The following is a 19,290-nucleotide window of genomic DNA, read 5'->3' as shown; positions in this document are numbered from 1 at the left end:
TTGATATTTGTGACATGTTCAGTAAGACATCACCTCATCAGCTTTCAGACATTAGTCAAATAATATAAGACCATAGTTGAGATGACATCATAAAATACTAGGAGGGTGCTGATATTTCAGCAGAAACAGATACCAGAGGTGTATTTGTCATCCAAATCTCCAAGTTTAATATTTGATGAATGGAAAAGAAAGTTATGTCAGAGTTTTTAAATTTGGATTTTCTTACGAACAATATCTGTCATCCTAATAAAACTGTGGTATTGCAATGATTCATCCATGGAGAGTCAGCAGCAATTATACATGAGCATGAAAGTTTGTTCTTATCTTGTAAACAGTAATTCGGTAAAAGTATATTAACTTGAGGATCTGAGAAATTTGCAGTAAGTGGTAACTGTGACAGATGTTCAACGCAAATGAACAAACTCTATTCAGACATTGAGATGTGGCTGACAGAGACTAGTAAGTGGAACTTGAGTTAAATTATTCAATCAAAAAAGAAACACTATAGTAACACTACGTCAGTTCAGTCTCCGGTATAGATTATCTTTATGGTCGCCACATCTTGCTCCTCAGCAGTTTTTAAGCTTTTTAGATCATCATTTCCTGTTGTGAAGAGGCTGGAGTTGACTTTAAGGACCCAGTCTGTGATCCTCTGGTCAGTGTAGTACTCCTCTTCATCACTGTCCTCCTTCAGCCTCTCTGTATGACCTTTGTCTTCAGAGTCCTCAGATTCTGTTTCAATAGCTGAGTCGCTGGTGCAGAAACCTCTTTGTTGCCTTGCTTTGCAGAGACTGGCATCATGTTTAACCTTGACTGCCGTCATTGTACCACTGTCACTGGCATCAGGATCACTAGTGTCATTCTTCTTTTGACGTACTGGAGGGTCCACTGGTGCTAGAGCCAGTGCTGCAGCTGGCTGACCATCAAAAGTCTGTTTAATCAGCCTGTTGTGAGACTCTGAATCAAGCAACGCTGCTTTGTTTCCTGCTGCAATAGCAGCACTGATTTTGGTACATTTGTTGGACTCCTGATTTACTTTCCCACACTGTGTAATCAACATATGAAACCCTGTATTTTCTGTCATCACATTGCCAGTTGGTAAATAGGTACTATATCCTTTCAGTTTGGTTGACTCCTTTCTATGTGCTGGTAGAGCTGCAGGCCATTCCACTTTGCCAGAGATGCCATTTGATCCACTGATAGGTGGTAGAGGGATTCTTGTTGTTTGTCTTGGTTTAGACAGCCCCATGAAGCGTTTGGACCTGGTCTGGGTATGAGCAGTGTCAGCTAATTTTGAAGCTGCTTGGAGATAAATGGATGATCTCATTTTGATGTTTGCAGCAATTGGTCTGTCAATCCGTTGCACACTGATCTCCAAAGTTCGATTTTTTCTTTCAGTAGCATTCAGTCCCCGCCGTCCGAACCTTCTGCTCCTGTTTAAATCTGACCGATCCTCCTTATTGTGAACAACTGCATGGGAACTTTTCATGGCTTCAACAGCTTTTTCAATCCTCTGTCAGGCAAACTCATCCATCTTCGATGCACTTGGACCCATTTGACTGTCAACCTTATTTTATACTGTTGGTCCCTTCAAGGCCCCGCCCACTCCACGCACACAGACAGACAGACAGACAGACAGACAGACAGACAGACAGACACACACACACACACACACACACACACACACACACACACACACACACACACACACACACACACACACACACACTAACACAGCCCTGAGCAGTCACTTGATCTGTAACAGTACCCTTTATTTGTTACCTATAATGATCCAAACCTTTTCACAGTTGATGAAGAGTCATACATCATGAACACACAACCACACAAAGGAGATGCACACACACTTTCATGTCGGTGTACATTGCTGATGTCTGTGGAGAGGCTGATCTTTGATGGTTAAATGACCTCAGCTGACTGGAAGTGTCACTGTCAGCGAAAGGGTTTAGGGGCGTTCACTTGTGGTTTTTCCACAAATCCACCATGTAAAGGTATATTTCATTTTGATAAATATGCCAAATGTGGTGAGCTCACTTCCTCCACAGTGATGTCAATTTTCTGTCTCTGTGTGAATGTGAATGCAAATATTAGGATGGTGTTAAACCATCACAGAATCAGAGGGCAAACAAGATCTATTTAAAAGTGCTGGTCATACCTCAAATGAAAGAACACAATGTGGAGAACATGAAAATATTTTTTATATATTAATTTGAGGAAGGTTGCATTCTTAGAATTAGATTTAAATTATGTTTAGGTGTTAAAGACCTAGTGTATAGATACTTTTCAAAGAACCAGGTTAGCTGTTTCCCCTTGGTTCCAGCCTTTATGCTAAACTAGACCAATGTCCTGACCACCTGTGTACTCAACACAGACATGAGATTAATACTGATTGTCTCATCTCACTCTTGAAAATAATGCAGATAAATGTACTGTCAAATTTTCAAACTGTTCCTGCACTGTCATTCATCGTTGTCTTTGATGCATTTCATTCACCTGACTTGACCAACAGTCTTCCACACGTCTCCCAGATAAAGCCTCCTGTAAAATATTCACCACAGAGGGTATCTGATATGTCTCTATGTATATGTAGGACAAGATCGTTGCTGCAGGAATCCATGACTGGAAGGTACTGCAAACCTAAACCCCAGGTTTCAGTTACAAGTCACGTTCTCTGTTTAAGAGCTCCTCAGTGACTCCATTAAAATCCACTTCCTGCTTATTTAATTAAAGCTCTGTCCAAAACGGGAAATGAAAGAGGGGATTATTCAGCAGCTGTAACAGACCCTGTGCAGTTACTTTAGCATACAACTGAAACAGAAGAAACAAGACATGATCAAAATTGATCTTAACAGGAAACAGTTTGGACAGAATCCATTAAGTGTTACATGTTAGTACAAAATTGTAGGTCTCAAATGCTCATAAAAAAACTGTACACCACAAATGCCAATCAGTGAAGATAACATCTCTCCCTTCAGTTTGTTTAGACGTGTACGTCACCAAACATGTTAACATTTCACACAACAGTGTCCCTGAGATAGGCATCAGTTCTAGAGTTGCAGAGCACGTATTGTGAGCTGTGTGTTTTGGTCTGTGACACCATAGACCTCCTGCACAGGCCAAGCTACCTGACTGGCCGTGGTGAGCTCACTTCTTCCACTGACAGCCGGTGAGGGATGTGTATGTGTGTAACAGGAGTAGGGTTCAAAATTCAGATTCAGTTCATGAGCTTTGGGTAAAAAAAGAATGACATTGTGAATTTAAGTGGGCGAAAACTGGTAGGAGACCCCGGGGTAGACCCAGAACAGGAGAGACTCTTTATCTCGTCTGGCCTGGGAATGCCTCAGGGTCCCCAACAATGAATGGATTTCAAAGGTTGCTAGTCAGAGCTGTGGATTTGAACACCCAAGTTAAATCAAAATAAAAGTGTTCGTAGGTGAAAGTGGTTTCTGAGACAGTATGATCCCTCCATTTGGCTGAACAGATGTGAGGCCCAACAAGCTTGTGAGGAAGAGTGTAGTTAAATCTAAAAGGACAAGAACTTATTTCATGTTTCTGCTTGCATGTTTCTTCAGCCATTTTTTATTGGTCTTTTTTTTTGAGTGAAACATCTGTCCACTGTTCAGTCAGACGACTGCTGGCTTTTACTCAATAGAAGAAAACTGTCTGAAATATCAGTATCAAGAACTTAAAATAAAACGATTGCATGGGAGTTATGAGTGTGCGGCTTCTTTCACTGATGTCTGCCTGCCTGAACACCTCAGTAGAGTACGTGTGTTTCCCTTCAAAACTGTCCCTTTCCTTCTTCTCTAAAGTCTATGAAGGTCAACAAGTCTCTCCATTTAGCATGATTCATGAGCCTGTTGAGACTTACAGTTGCACACATCGCCACTCTCTCTCTCTCTCTCTCTCTCACACACACACAGTTATTAGTGGATGAGCAATGACAGGGCATAAAATGAAGCTCTTACCTTTGTGGACACAACAACATGATTTAGTAGGTCAAGATGATTGTTTTAATGGGGGCTATCATGAGAACTGATTATATGGTGGATATATTATTCGACTGTTGAATATACAGTATAGGAGCTTTAAAGGTCAGAGCTATTCTTAGAGAGCATGCTATCATTTGGATATAGTGGCTCTTTAGCACATTAGGCCTTTTATCACAAGAATGTAGTAGGCCACCTTTTGCATACACAGTAATGCCCTTATTGTGTTCACCCCTCTTTATTTCACATATGAATGGTGTGGGACACATCTACTTTAAATGCTTTAGCACTAATTACCTGGTCTTGTCTACTATCAAACAACTCTGATTTGTTATTGTTGTAGTCTTCCTCCATTCATGGAAATTTGACACCAACTTGTCTTTAATTACAGTATTTACTCTAATTACAGTATTTTCTCATTTCACATTTCCACATTCACAGTCCTGTATATCAGGAGTTAATTGGAATAACAGCTGAAACTGAATGAAATCTCCACAGATAATTGAAGGTTAAAGTCAAGGTAAACCAAGGCAACAGATTTTGATGCAATACCAAACTTCTACCACTAGAGGACGGTACTGGCCTGCTATGTGAGGGGCGCATCACCTGCAGTAAAAACACTCTTGTCTCTATGAACTATAAAACTTGAGTAGAGACATTTCACATTGTTTTAAGGTGAAAATTAAGAGTCATATCCGCTGAGTAGGTACAGGTACAAAAAAGGTCAGCGTCTGAGACCTTTGCTTTTAGCTTGCCAGGTTTGCAGGAAAAGATCCTGTAAGAACAACCAAATAACAACACCTAGTAGCCATGACCGCAGTCTCTTGTTATGCAATCATACATCACCTTTATATTCACAAATTCAGGCATATGAGGGTGGATAAAAGTAGCAAGAGACTGTTTGCACCTGAAGGGGAATTCTAATGGCACAATGGGATGCTTTATTGTTATTTGTTTAATTTGCCATTTTCATTCTTCTTAGTTTGCATAACATCCTAATTCTGCTGAATGCATTGCCATGTCAGCTTGTACCCTAGGTGTGTCCCCACATTAGTGGATGCGAGGGGGTCTTTTCATCACCACCCCTGCACATTAAAAAGTGTCATAAGGACGCTAAAAGTTGAATCCACTTATCAATGGTGATCATTTGTGAAGAACATTCCACAGCAGATGCAGCCGCTTATACTATACTATAAACAGTAGCAGCCTATTGCTGTCTTGTTCATCTGCAGTTAAATTTTGTTTTTCTAAACTGGGTCAAACACAGGCACAATTGCGCTGCGCAGGCGCAGCTTGTGTGCGCCCCGTCAGTGCCATAGCAACCAGAGCAGGCATCAGCCGTCAACATGGTGAGTGTTTGTGTTGTCGGAAAATTGTTCGTTGGTATTTTATTTTATTTTATTTTAAGCTATAGTCTTAACTGCAACCACCTATCCAAGCATGCAGTGACTTAGTGTCTGAGAGCCACAGCTCACCTTCTATGCAACAGTGTTGTCCCTGTGAGCTGATGCGGGCTAACTTTAATTAGCCAGCTAGCTAACCCTGAGTGTCAGTTGACGTAGCGTTAAACAGCTAGCTAACATCAAGGCTGTCCTAAACGCGTGTGGATGTTTGTGTCTGTTTTGTCGTTTTTCCTGTGGCTAAATCGTGTACCGGTAGGAAGAGGACAAGTTCAAATGGATACCCACTCAGAGTGAAGAGTGTAACAGCCAAAACCCTAAAATGAAATCATAATAAAGATGTGCAGATAAAGACAGTGTATATTCTAAGCCAGGGGTGGGCAAACTGTTCCACAAAGGGCCGGTGTGGCTGCAGGTTTTTGTTCCAACCAAGCAGCATCACACCAGACTTGACTCATTTAATCAACTGATCTCAGTCTTCAGACAGTTGATTGGTCAAACTGTGTGCTCTTCATTGGTTGGAACAAAAACCTGCAGCCACACCGGCCCTTTGTGGAACAGTTTGCCCACCCCTGTTCTAAGCCAATACTTAGAAAAAATATGTGTTTAATGTAACGCTTTTGCTAGCTTGTCTGTATTATGGCACATACCTGCTGTTTGGTCATCACAGCGTAACTCAGCCTCTCCCTGTCTGAATTAATGTCATGTAATGTCTCCAGGCCAAAGCAACGACTGTGAAGGAGGCACTGGCCAAATGGGTGAGTGACATACAGACACTGCTGAGACACACCGACAGAACATCAAGCAATGCTGGGTTATAGAATTATTTGTTTGTGTTGCTTGTGTTTACACAAGTATGCACAGTAGAATCCGGGACTGTAAAGTCTTTGTGTAGTTGCATAATTGTAACATAGTTGTTGTAATTGCATCTTCTGATCTGTGTATGTGTGTGTGTGTTGTGTGTGTGTGTACAGGAGGAAAAGTCAGGAGAGAAAGTGAACGAGGCTAAGGCAATAAAACTGTATGGTCAGGTTCCTCCTATAGAGAAGATGGATGCTTCTCTCTCCACGCTCACCAACTGCGAGTGAGTCCTCTAGCGATACGATTGCTTAGTTCAGCATATCATTCTACACAGACTGTGTATGTTCAGTTTGTTCCAAAGGAAATTAGCATTAGAGGGATAAAACGTTTTTTTTTTTTTTTTGACAATTTTCATATCAGCAAATTCATGGAGGCCTTTTTATGTTTCTACATGCAGTTTGAATGCAAAACCGTAAGAGCTCTTTAATTGGATGTCTTTGGGCTCAAGTAGTAGTAGCCCTGTTCAAAGGTACACTAAAACTAATGGCTCTTATCACCTGTTTTGCATTTAGTAACTTACATATGTATAAGACTTCAATGCTAATTATTGAGATTAAACAAAGAGTCGTTTCAGCTTTAATTTGATTAAAGGTCCTGTTTATGTGCAGACTTTTTGCCCCACAGTGGCAGGCAAAGATTCCTGACAGTATACTGTTTCTAATGCATGTAACTACCTACTAAAAGACTACTAAGACTGAAACGTAATACTGAAGCTAATACTCAAGTAGATCAATTATAAGTATATTAATATAATTAAGTATATGTTTCCCACAAAAACTGCAGATAACAGACTGACATCTCAGTCAGTATCAGATTGGTCAAGAGCAAGTGACTGTAACTGACTGCATTGATACTGTTTAGACACTAATGTTTCAAATCAGACTTGCACATCATCCTTGAAATACTTGATAAGTTAATGTTCTGTATCTTCCACAGAAAGCTGTCTCTGTCCACAAACTGTATTGAGAAAATAACCAATCTCAATGGCCTGAGTGAGTAAATACATATCACCACCACACACACAAACTCTGCTCACTGATGGAGATGTGCTGTTGTAATGTGGTGTTATATTGTGTCCTTCCAGAGAACCTGAGAATATTGTCATTAGGAAGAAATAATATAAAGGCGCTCACAGGGCTGGTGAGTTACACATAAGGCTGAATATTTCTCTCTTGTCACAGTGTATATCACTTTTTCTAACGTATAGGAGTTTCAGAAATGGTTACACATGCCAAACAGATACTTTGAAAACATGCAATGTCTGTGTGTGTGTATGCAGGAGGCAGTAGGGGACACATTAGAAGAGTTGTGGATCTCCTATAACTTGATAGAGAAACTGAAAGGAATCCAGTGCATGAGGAAGCTGAAAGTCCTCTACATGTCCAACAACCTGGTGAAAGAATGGGGTAAGCTGCATTCATAAATGTACTCAACACATATTCAAATTTGAAATAGACAAAGCTAATTGGCACCAGTGGGAGGTGCCGTAGGACTTCGGTGCATTGTGGATTAGGGCGGCAACCTGGGCCCAGACCCAGATAAGCGGAAGATGATAACATGACAAAGCTAATTAGATTATAAAATGTGAGGTTAAGTGACCTATTTCAGAAAATTAATGTTAATGTTCTGAATATTTGCTGGTTTTGAAATCCTCTTTAATTTGACTTATGATGATGTCTTTTCTGTTTTGTGTAGGAGAGTTTGTGAGGTTGGCTGACCTACCATGCCTCGCAGACCTGGTGTTTGTTGGAAATCCTCTAGAGGAGAAGCATTCAGCAGAAGGAACGTGGATGAATGAAGCCTCTAAAAGACTTCCTAAGCTGAAGAAACTGGATGGTAAGAGAGTTTCAGCAGCAATGTGTGTAACAACAACTCATATTCGATATTCTTACTGGCATCCCAAACATACAACTGAACAGTGTTTAAATAGAGTTTCCTATAATAAATGAGTAATGAAAGGAGGACACTTCTAAAAATGGACATTTCCTTGAAAAGTTTTAGGAAATAAACAAGCTGTACATGTTAATAAAACAATGACTAACGTTTTTTCTTTGAAGATTGACAAACTCTTTTTCTGTTCTTTCTAGGAACCCCAGTCATCAAACAGGAAGAGGACGAAGGAGATGGAGAGAGCTGAGAAGCATGACTATCACAATGCCCTTCCCTGACAGTCTTCCCTTTTTTAAGTTTTGTATGGTTTTATCAGATTGCTTTTCTTTATATAAAATATGATTTTTTACATCCACACAGACTTTGTTGTAGATCAACAAGCACAAAATAACCAACAAATACACAGAATGTGTATATTTTAGAGTTGAAAAAAGTCTGTTAAACGATACGATACATCAGGCCTTGTGGGTTTGGGACCAGAACAAAGTTTTGCCAAGACCCTGTTGAGTTGAACTACAGGATAAGCACATTTCCTAATGCTGTTTACAGCATTCTGATTTTTTTTTTTTTTTTTTTTACTATGTATGTATGTAATGTGAAGGTTATTGAAGCTGATGCTATTGTGTTTTTATAGTGTCCTTGATTTTCTATGCCTCTAAAGTTCTTTCAACAAGAGCTAAAGCACAGTGTAGCACACAGACCAGAGAACAGAGACGTTTGTGTGGACCAGATGTTGATCTGGTAATACCATTAACTCCATGTCGCTGGACCTTCTCTAGCCTAATAGAAGTTGGCTGTAAATACCTGACACCGGTCTCAGTCCATAACATCACCATGGAGAGATGGCCAAATACAGATAAAGACTAGCTGGATTATGCTACAGTTACATCACACTGGACCAAGCAGTCTACTGATGGTAACAAAGAGTGACTTAGAGTGGTACATTTTAATGTCAGCCACAAATGAAAAATCCAGCAGATAGTTGCCATGGTACTCAAACAGCAGACTGTTTTTCCTGGTTGTTATCAGAATTCAGGATTTGCTCAAATCGGGGTCTGTTACCAAACCAACTTCTCAGGTACCAGTAGCATTAAGACAGGAGGTGTAGTTTATGTGTACTGTCCTTCTCATGGGACATGAAAGGACCATCTCTAGCCACACTGAAACAGGCTTTGGGCAGGACTGTGAAGCCAATAAGAGTGAGAGACCAAAGACAGTTCTGAGAGATCTTCCTGGCTACATAACACTGAGGTCATGTAGTTTATGTCTAAACTTGGTTATATTCAGATCTAACATGAGTATGCATTGTAATAACATTTACTGTCAAAAACTACCAATGTGTGTAAAATGATTTTGATGTTTTAAATTATTTTAGGCATGTTTTTACTTACATTTGTGAGATGTTTATGATTTTAAATGATTTTGATATTTTAAATAAATACTATTGATGTGAAATGGTATCTTCTTGGGCCTTGTGACCGGAAGCATAACTATTTGTTAATATGTCATATGACCATACATAAGGATGTTCACATTTCTATAGGAGATGTCTTAAACTAAAAGTTCAAGAATTAATATTTTGATTATAGTACGTTTGCGCGAAATGCATTTAAAATACTTAAAAGTTGGATGTTCCTTTAAGAATCGGATTAGCGGGCCAATGAGAAGTAAGGTCCAACCCACCGCTCTCTGATTCACATTTATAATTGGTTTACGTAAACGTCAGTCAACGTTTCATCGTTTTCTTGGCAACGGCTTCGTACCCGGAAGTTGTCCTCGCCGCGAAATATCATCAGTTCAACGTCAAAGCAGGAGAGGAGAAGTTGAAGTGTCCGCCTGTGTAAGAAGCTGAATGGGTGGAGGTGTTGGTTCAGTGTCTGCAGAGTGCAGTGGGTGTGATGCAGCGGACTAAAGCGCCTGTGAGTGTGGAAGTGAAACAGGTGATCGGGACTCTGTGCAGACTGTTAGCGGCCACCGGCCTGGATGCTGTCCCCGCACCGGAGACTTTCAGACGGGCAAAATTCGGCGGTGGACTCGAGGTGGTACGTTCATCATCTGTTGTTTCTGTCCGGGCTGGAATAACTAAGTGCATTTCCTCACGTGTTGTTCCTAAGTACAGTTTTCAGATACTTGTACTTTACTTGAGATATTCCATTTTTCTACTCCACAGCAATTCAGAGCATTTTACACAGCTACTACTTACTTTGCAGAATATGTTATAAAAATATATGAAAATTAAATGATCTGTTTACTGATCAGTTTATATACACGAGAGTGCAACAAACTGTACATAATATTTAATTTCATGTCAATTTCCTCCTCAATATTACAGTCAGGGACTATATGTTATCCTGATAAAATTAATGATTTTACTGATTTACACTGATCCCAGGATCAGACGTGGGCATAAGAAGGGTATTGTCAAAAGTGTCATGTTAAATGACAGTGCGTTTTAGGCCCTTTAACTAAAGCAGTGTGTTATTGTCTTGTGCTTTCTCAACATATTGACTGAATTACTAAATAGTCGGCTTGGTGCTCGCTGTTGTTTTCCAGGAAGATCAGTTTTGGCAGCTGCTCACCAACATCCTTCAGAGAAGTGGAAGCGTCTCCTCTGAAGCCAGCGCACATCTGAGTGGAGGTCAGTAAAAATGTGTTGTTCTTTCGTGGTTTTGTGCAAGGCTATTTATGCACATTTGTCCTGGACGGTAATGATTTCCATGACCTACCACAGGATCTGTGTGGCTACAAAAATCTAATTTCAGCATTTTCTCTATGTTGTGCGTTCATGAACCCATGACGGAGTTTTACTGTGACACTAGCTTTTTTTTGCAGTGCTCCTAACTGACCCAGGATCTGCGGTGTCAACTATTTTACACATACATGCCGTCTCCCTACCTGCCAAGCTCACCAATCAGAAGCGGCATTGCTGCTCGTGCACAGGTGACGCTAACGCAATCAGTATAACCTGCTCCACCTGCTGCTTCATTAGTGAAATGGCTTCAGCTGGAGCAGAAGCGGAGTTACGGGATTTAATCCCCAATAAAAACAGCCCGTCGGTCATTTGGGAGTATAGAATAATAACTGCCACTGGTCAAGGACTTCATAGAATGCACATGCATGTTTCTTAAATACATTTGAAATCAGTTCTTAACGTTAGTTTTCATTCTTGCATTAGAGTAATGGCATTTAATGCGTTAATGGCATGATGTAATTTTCTGTCATGTCTGTAAATGTTCCTGTACATTGTGAATATTGCACTGAAGCTTGTTTTGAAGAAAATTGTGAATCAAATGGAAATTGCAATATCTGCCAGGAAAATCAAAATTAGATCTTTTCCTAAAATCGTTCAGCCCTACACTAAATAGAACAAACTGACCACCTTCTCTTACAGGGATGAAAATACTTACAGTACGCTGGAATGTGTTGTTCTCTGTGTGTGTATGGACTCAGGGCACAGGAAGCTGGTGGCTGCGGGCCTCTGGCAGACTGGTTACCATGCTGACTGGATGTATGGGAGGGAGGTAGGAGAAGGAGAGGAGGGAAGGAGTTTGTCCAGCAGAGATCTCCTCCTGGCACTCGGCTGGCTGCTCGCGACAGGAACACTAGAGAAACTGCTGACACAGCGAGTACAACAATTGGACAAAGCCCTGCTCACACCTATACCTGTAAGTAACACTGGTGTAAAATTAACACCATCATAGTTTGACCTAATTCTGTATTTATATATTTATGTTTTTATACCTTTATATCTCTAATCTCTGTGTGTTAGGAGGTGAATACTCACATCTCTCATGAGCTCCAGTTAGACTCAGCCTCCCTGCGAAGACTTCACTGGCGTATTGGATATCTGAGACACCAAAGGCGGATCCTGCTGTCCATGCTAGAGGAGCGAACTCGGTTGCTTCATGCTGTGAGAAAATGCCCTCTTTTTCCATTTTCACAAGCTGCTATTCTGAATTTTAAATGCAAACCACTGTTCAACAAATTCAAGGTTTTGGAGCGTACTTCAGTGCAAATGTAATAATGTAATGTCTCCATTACAAACAATAGCCAATATGTACACAAGACCTTTTAACCTAAGAGACAGAATTGGCACATTAACACTCTTCTACCATTAAAACCCTTTAGTTACTGTCACATCCCATATTTCTATCCAAGTGCTTTTATGCATGAAAACCAATCAAAACCAGTCTGGGGTTTAAAGGGTCAGTTGAAATATCTGTTGAACGAGCTGTAATGTTTAACTCTGACTAAGAAGTCAACCCATTCTCAGGTTTCTTCTGCCGGCCTCTCCTCCTCTGTGTCGTCCTCCTCTGACCAGAGCTCCACAGCACTAAAGGAGGTAAGTGTGTGTTGCTTTGAAAATGAAGCACTAAAAATATGATCCACCTACAGTTGGAGTTATAGTTAAATAAACTCTTCTATTGTTTACAACTTGGTACCTTCTTGCCAGAAAATGTTTTGATTTTGTGAAGGTGAAGTTTCAACCCTGCATTGTTGTTTGAATAATTTCTTTGTCATACAAAATGTCTACAGAGTGTCTACTTACTGTCCTTACACAATATGCTTTAGGTTTTCTTTAAAAATACATTGTAAAGTGTCTATGTGTCAATGTTTTATAGGACTGTATTCGTATGCGGCAGCTCTGTGACCTCCTAGAGGCATATCTCAACTGGAAACAGGTGGAGAAAGTCTTCTGGACCTGGATGGTGAGTTAGACACAACAAAACAAGAGCACACTTCAATACTGAAGCGATTTCCACCACTGTGCATCACAATTCTCAAAAATTAGGTGCAGTTACTTAATGTGGCAGAGTATCCTGCCTTAACAAAGTCAAAAACTGAATCTGATAGCAGCCATGTGTGTATTGCTTATGTGTGTACAGGACAGTGTGGTGGACTGCCATCTCACAGATCCAGTTGTCAAGAAGCCTACACATACACCCAGTGTGTGTCACCACGGAAACCAGGAGCTAGAGAAACTGGAGGACATCCTATTGAGACTGCCCACTGCACAGGTGCACAACACACAGACACACACATGTTTGAGTGATAATATTATTTATGTAGATGTAAATGGTACAGGACCCATCACAGACCCCTGTGGTGCCCCCTTATTTATCTCACAGAAAGTTGTTTGAGATAATCAGCACAGATCATATTTATCTTTAATTAGACAAATATGATGACAGTTGTGTTCATCTACTCTTTTTCTGTGGATTTTTTTTTTCATCTTATATTCCAGAAAGAACAGAGGAGAGGCAGAGATGATGATGAGGACAGGGGAGGAGACAGGCTACAGACTGGACTGGGCGCCTCCTCCCTCACTCCTCTCTGCTCCCTGCCCTTCCTCTCCCAGGCTTACCGAGCCAGGCTCCAGGTTGAGAGGCCGGTCAGACATGGCATCTACCCAGCGGAAAGGCTCCATGGTGGGGCCGAGGCTCCAGATGAGCTCCCAGCATCTCAGGCTGCTCAGCTGCTTCTTCAGACAGAGGCTCTGCTGCTGGAGAGGAGGGACAGGCAGAGACTGGCTAACAGGATACAGCTGCAGGAAATGAGTGGTGGACTGGATGAACTGGTGTTGATACCACCATAGACTTTTATTAATTAGATGATTAAATTTTTTTTAAAGTAGTAAATGAGATGCTCTTGTCAAATGATCTGTGAGATATCATTTTTTCCTATTTAATGATATAGTTGATATTTTAGCAATTTTATTTGTTTATATATTTTCTTTTTAACTTTCATAAGGAAATAAACTTTCAACAACTGAAGTTTGTTGTAGCTGAAAATGATAATCACTTTTATACAATTACATTTTTAACAACATTACAGTGTTTCACACACAGAAGAAACAAAAGTTACAAGACAAATCAGAGAAGAACAAAGAACACAAAGTTAAGAAAGAATTCATAATAAATGCAAAATGTCCTCTGACAAAAAAAAAATGTATATGTTATTCACTGAATTTACAAAATTACTGGGGAATAGTTAATCTTAGTTTTCATCTGCTTCTGTGTTAGCTCCAGTCTAAGATGGGCTAACCACATCCTCAATCCAGCTCGGCTCTTTGTGTATTTAAAAGCCTAAAGATGCCTTAATGTGCTAAATGTGTCTGTAAAGTTTTGTTGTGTGTGGGCTAATGGACCTTTACAGTTATTTATATAACCAATCAATATAAACGCATACATCTTGCCTTTGGTTGGAGTTAAAATGCATAAATTATAACCTGCAGATAGATGATCGGAAGAGCTCTGTTTTATTAGAAAAACAATACTATTCAGCTGTCATGATGCCAGTGCTGCTGTATGAGGTTGAACACAAGCTACAGTCGTCAAAAACAGTATTTGCATCTTTATTTACTCATCAAACTGAATAACACCAAATTATTTCTGAAGTGTTCACTTAACCATCTTTTGTGAAATGAAGAACTTAGTATATAATATAATAATTACAGCTTTGAGGAGTGTTGAAATAAAATATTAAAAGTACTACAAGAAACTGAAATAAGGCTCTGGCTGAACTCTGAGTTCAGCCGCTCAGAGTGTATGGTGTATCCTTTAAAAGGTTTGTTGCCAGTGTATCTTTTAGAGAGGTGATTTGTTTTTTTTGATATAAAGGCTGTAAAGACTAAACTATCATTAAGAATTAACCACCAGTAGTTTCTGCATGTAGGAGTTGAGCCACTTCTGTCTCTCCATGGAGGTGAGGAGCTTACTCTTCTCCCTGAAGGCAGCATCATCAGCCACCACCATGTTCCTCTTCACCATCCCGGCTCCCTGAGACGACCACTCAGCAGGCCACGCCCTCTCCATGCTGGCAATACACAGACCAAGACCTGGAGATTCGTTACCAGAAAACTATCCAGACCACACTAATACACTGCCCTCAGAAAGTATTCAGACCCATTCACTTTTTACACACCTAGTTGCATTTAATTTTAAATGGATAAAAAGACTTTTTTTTTCTTGCATCAATCTACACTCAAATACCCATAATTACAAAGTGAAAATATGTACATGTGACTGCTACTTGACTACAGTAGAGTCCACCTGTGGCAAATTCAATTCAATTGGACATAGTATAAAAAGACACACACCTGTGTGAATAAAGTCCCACAATTCACACTATGTCAAGATCAAAACCAAGCCATGAAATCCAGAGAACTCTCTGTAGACCACAGGAGTAGAAGTGTAGCAAGGCTTAGTTCAGAGTGAAGGAATAAAACCATTGACTGAAGACACTTTGAGTAAAAGGCTTATGACAACCTGCCTGATGTTTGCCAAACAGCACTTACAGGACTCTGAGAGCATGAGAAAAAAAAGATTCTCTGGTCTGATGAGGCCAAAAAAATTTAACTCTGGGAGCTGAACTCCAAACTCTCCAACATCAGAATGCAGCCAAATACAGAGAGGTCCAGAGTCCATAAGACCTGAGACTGAGCTGATGGTTCACCTTTCACCATGACAATGACCTGAGGCTCACACCCAAGACAATACAGGAGTGACTTTGGGACAAGTCTCTGACTGTCCTTGAGTGGCCCAGGGTTGACAGTTCAATAAATGTTGGAAACCAACATTGTGTTTATGCTGCTCAGCATGAGCTCAGCATAAAGATTTGAAACACAGAGAAAAGGTAGTCTGGCTGTCAAAGATAACAAAATACACCGCTAAAGTTCAATAATGAACCTGTTAATTTTTTTGTTCCAGAGTGTATGAAACCAGATTTTGGTTTAATAACAATTGAAAACTGTAGATGTTGGCACAAGACCCTCACCTTGCCTCTGTCCTCTGTGGGGCGAACAGCCACGCCTCCCTCATCAGCCCCGCCTTGCTGTCGGCCGCTGCTCCGAGACTGGGTGCCGACATCATTTGAATGCTCCAATCACGGAGAGAGATGGAGGGAAAGAGGACATCCCAGTCATCTCGTTTATGTTCCTCTGAATCGTCCGTATTTCTGGAATCAGAGAAGAGGACATTTACTGATCTCTTGAGACACTGGGATCCTAGAATATCTGCAAATTGCAGCAAAGAAAGGTCAGTTTTAGATAATGATACAGACTATCAGATTAAATTACTCAGAAATTTATACATAATTAACATAGAAAGAGGGAAATAAAAGTGTTAGACTTTTAGTGAGGCGTCCCTGTAGTGTTAGTTAGTTTTTTGGTTTATTACTTCAATACTTGCCGCTTGCTGCCCAGAAGCGGTGCACCAATAACAGCTATAGTCTGCTGCATCCTTAATAAGATATAATGAGTAACCACCTGAGAGGTAGTCGAGGCTGAGGGAAGCCAGTTGTCACCAAGGTCATACCCAGAATGCAAATCAAGAGGATGGATGTACGGGGGAAAGCAGGCTGTCCAGACATCCTAAAAAAAAGAAAAAAATTATTTTAAAAAATAAAAAATAAAAAAAAATAAATCTGTGAATGCATTCTTGAGTCACTTGGAATACACAGTTTACTGAAGACTCACCTGCTCATACAGCGCTACACAACCAAAGAAGACAGGCTTCTTGGAAAGATGTTGGTTCTAAAGTTAAAGTTTTAAAGCTTAGTAGGCCAGCAGATGGCTGGTTTCTTACCTGCTTCTCAGATGGACGCACCAACGAGCAGCTTATCAAAGTTGGATTTCAGAGGTTAGAGGTCAGCCGTCATCCAAGCAGAGGAAGGAACTGACCACAGCTACGGAAATGACTTTGTGCAGTCAGGTACTTTCTTTTCTTTCCTGCTTCCTATCTACCGTTTGTTTCTACTTTTGTCTTCTCTGAACAGAAAGAAGTTTGGATAAAAACTTGGACTTCCACTTGGGCTTTTTTGTTTTGTGTTGCTGCTGCTCTGTGTGCACATCTACAATGGTTGAAAACTACCAGTTTCTTGTCTTACATACTTATATACCCTGGACTGGAGCTTTAACCCCCCCTCCCCCACCCACACATAGGCACAAGCGTACACACCCTTCCCCAGATCAAATCCCCTTTGAGTTTGTATTTGAGTGTGCAAGAAGAAAACCCTTGTGGAAGTGTTGTTTGCCTTGTTAGTGTACCATTTCAAAGACTCTTAGTCATACTGGTAGAGAGTCCAGCATCTTATTACTGAAAATCTTTATATTGCATGTGTGTGTATGTGTGTGTGTGCTAGTGAGTTAACACACCCTGTGGGAGATGAATCTCTGGATATTCTTCTCCAAGACTAAATTACTGTCTCACTTCTTATGTGCAGGTGCAAAAAAAAAAAAAAAAAAAAATCTGTCCTGATGTCCATTATGTCGCATTAAGACAAATCAAAATCATGTGATATATATAGGAAACTCAGTCTGCAATAAGTGCAGTGGAATCAAGTCGCAAACACAACACGTTTTAACTTGATAAGACAGTCAGAAATTGTCACTGTCAATTTGATTTTACTTCTGATTTTACATTTGGTCAAGCAGACACATGCAGAGGCAGTCTGAGTAAATGTAGCAGCTCTTTAACAAACTTACAGACAGTCCAAGGGCAAGATGACAGAACACAATCCAGGTACTAGGGCAGGGGTGTCCAAACTGTTCCACAAAGGGCCGCTGTGGCTGCAGGTTTTTGTTCCAACCAATGAAGAGCACACAGTTTGACCAATCAACTGTCTGAAGACTGAGATCAGTTGATTAAATGAGTCAAGTCTGGTGTGCTGCTGCTTGGTTGGAACAAAAACCTGCAGCCACACCGGCCCTTTGTGGAACAATTTGGACACCCCTGTACTAGGGTAACAAAAACTTGATGGAAACTAAGGAACTGCTCCATGAACGAAACAACAAAGGAGGAAAATCCACAGAAACAAGGAAGAACAAACACAGATGATCTGACGAGGAGAGAAGGGAGCACAGAGGAGGCAGAGGTAAATGGGAACAGGTGAAATGCATCAGGGCGGGGCAGACAATCACAAAGGCGGGAAAACACAAAAACAGGAAGTAACTCCATAACTGATACACAAGGGATTTTAACTTCAAAATAAAACAGGAAACATTAAACAGAAAAACAAAGAAACCAAACAAGAGCCCCAAAAAGATCAGGGGCTGATCATGACAGTGTCATAGCTGGCACTGCTTTTTGTTTTGAGTTGAGCGGTGAGTTATGTGCTATGACAATGGAGTTGATTTGATCATTGATTAACACAAAGCTCGTCAAATCTGCCGTGACAGTTATTAAATTCCATTTATTTTGTAAAAGAATGCACTATTTCTCTACTAATTCATTAAAGTAATTTTGAAACTAGGCATAGTAACCTAGGACTCAATATTATGTAAAAGATAAGGGATTCATGACAAACAAAGAAATAATGCACATTTAAATAGACTTGGATGTCATCCTACAGGGGTGTTTGAACACAACAATAAGGAAAGAAGTTACAGTTCATCATCTCAGCTTACTTTCATAAAAGAAATGCTCTCTCCAAGGTAACCTGGGTAAAACATCTGTAGACTGAAGGCGATCTAAGCTTTGATACGTTGAAGTAGGACGGCGCTGCATAGTAAACATTTCCAAATCAGTTAAAAAAAATGTTCTCTGGCTACTCTGGCTACACCCAGTGGCTCATCAAAGTACCGAGCGAGCTTGCTGACACTTGTTTAGTGGAATATCAGATATGACTTTTCCATAAAGACGCTTTGTTAGTATGTCAGAGTCAAGACATCCATCTCCAAACATCAGCTTTACAGGAAATGATAAAATAAATAAATAAATAAAACTGGATGTGCCCTTTGACAAGTGTAGATCTGATACTTTGCCCCTGGGTTATGAAACGTTTTCTGAACTGGAAACAAGACAAAAAGGTGGAATGGTGGCGATTCTGCAGGGTTTGTTAGCATACAGGAAGCTTGTTACCATTTAAGGACCTCATTATGGTTCTTGTTGGACATAATGCCGTGCGGACAGGAAGCAGCTGGTCTTAACAATGGATCTGGAAGACTGGGACTTTAAAGGGGATAACAAGCTTCGGACACAAAGCCTGAGTCACCTCACACTGCCTATGTTCTGAACAGAAACACTGTCACCTCCCATCTCTGCCCTCATCACTGAAGTCTTCATGTATTCAGTTGTTTATCTTATTGTTTATTCACTAAAGCAATGATACAGTTCTGGAGAAATTTGAATGTT

At 40.4% G+C, this 19,290-nt stretch overlaps 3 protein-coding genes across 3 annotated transcripts; 2 read left to right on the top strand and 1 right to left on the bottom strand.

The window, feature by feature from the left end:
- Window positions 1-5,341: 5,341 nt before the first annotated feature.
- On the top strand, window positions 5,342-9,440 carry dnal1 (dynein, axonemal, light chain 1). The gene is made up of 8 exons (XM_041060556.1): window positions 5,342-5,356; window positions 6,127-6,165; window positions 6,382-6,491; window positions 7,205-7,260; window positions 7,353-7,408; window positions 7,548-7,674; window positions 7,964-8,104; window positions 8,356-9,440. The coding sequence occupies exons 1-8, from the start codon at window positions 5,354-5,356 to the stop codon at window positions 8,403-8,405; spliced, it is 582 nt and encodes a 193-aa protein (XP_040916490.1). The 5' UTR covers window positions 5,342-5,353; the 3' UTR covers window positions 8,406-9,440.
- Window positions 9,441-9,947: 507 nt separating this feature from the next.
- tedc1 (tubulin epsilon and delta complex 1) lies at window positions 9,948-14,353 on the top strand. Its single transcript, XM_041060542.1, has 8 exons — window positions 9,948-10,200; window positions 10,712-10,796; window positions 11,609-11,823; window positions 11,928-12,068; window positions 12,432-12,500; window positions 12,781-12,867; window positions 13,045-13,176; window positions 13,404-14,353. Exons 1-8 carry the CDS (start codon window positions 10,057-10,059, stop codon window positions 13,752-13,754), a joined length of 1,224 nt encoding a protein of 407 aa, XP_040916476.1. The 5' UTR covers window positions 9,948-10,056; the 3' UTR covers window positions 13,755-14,353.
- Window positions 14,354-14,722: 369 nt separating this feature from the next.
- Window positions 14,723-16,688, bottom strand: pth2 (parathyroid hormone 2). The gene is made up of 4 exons (XM_041060558.1): window positions 16,635-16,688; window positions 16,425-16,529; window positions 15,935-16,114; window positions 14,723-14,974 (listed from the first exon to the last, which is right to left on the bottom strand). Exons 1-4 carry the CDS (start codon window positions 16,640-16,642, stop codon window positions 14,800-14,802), a joined length of 468 nt encoding a protein of 155 aa, XP_040916492.1. The 5' UTR covers window positions 16,643-16,688; the 3' UTR covers window positions 14,723-14,799.
- Window positions 16,689-19,290: the final 2,602 nt, after the last annotated feature.

This window comes from Toxotes jaculatrix, chromosome 17 (assembly GCF_017976425.1).
Source record: "Toxotes jaculatrix isolate fToxJac2 chromosome 17, fToxJac2.pri, whole genome shotgun sequence".
In the NCBI taxonomy this organism is placed as follows: domain Eukaryota; kingdom Metazoa; phylum Chordata; class Actinopteri; family Toxotidae; genus Toxotes; species Toxotes jaculatrix.
This window is presented reverse-complemented; position numbering and strand designations above follow the sequence as displayed.

What these genes read in the sequence shown, in the direction of transcription:
- pth2 (XM_041060558.1), bottom strand. An exon ending in CAGCCTCGACTACCTCTCAG is followed by an intron (nt 16,115 to 16,424) that starts GTGGTTACTCAT and finishes CTCTGATTCCAG; the next exon opens with AAATACGGACGATTCAGAGG. An exon ending in CCACAGAGGACAGAGGCAAG is followed by an intron (nt 14,975 to 15,934) that starts GTGAGGGTCTTG and finishes GTGTATTGCCAG; the next exon opens with CATGGAGAGGGCGTGGCCTG.
- dnal1 (XM_041060556.1), top strand. An exon ending in TCCACGCTCACCAACTGCGA is followed by an intron (nt 6,492 to 7,204) that starts GTGAGTCCTCTA and finishes TATCTTCCACAG; the next exon opens with AAAGCTGTCTCTGTCCACAA. An exon ending in TAAGCTGAAGAAACTGGATG is followed by an intron (nt 8,105 to 8,355) that starts GTAAGAGAGTTT and finishes TGTTCTTTCTAG; the next exon opens with GAACCCCAGTCATCAAACAG.
- tedc1 (XM_041060542.1), top strand. Translation starts at nt 10,057, where the DNA reads ATGCAGCGGACTAAAGCGCCTGTGAGTGTGGAAGTGAAACAGGTGATC. An exon ending in CAGCGCACATCTGAGTGGAG is followed by an intron (nt 10,797 to 11,608) that starts GTCAGTAAAAAT and finishes GTATGGACTCAG; the next exon opens with GGCACAGGAAGCTGGTGGCT. An exon ending in CCCTGCTCACACCTATACCT is followed by an intron (nt 11,824 to 11,927) that starts GTAAGTAACACT and finishes TCTGTGTGTTAG; the next exon opens with GAGGTGAATACTCACATCTC.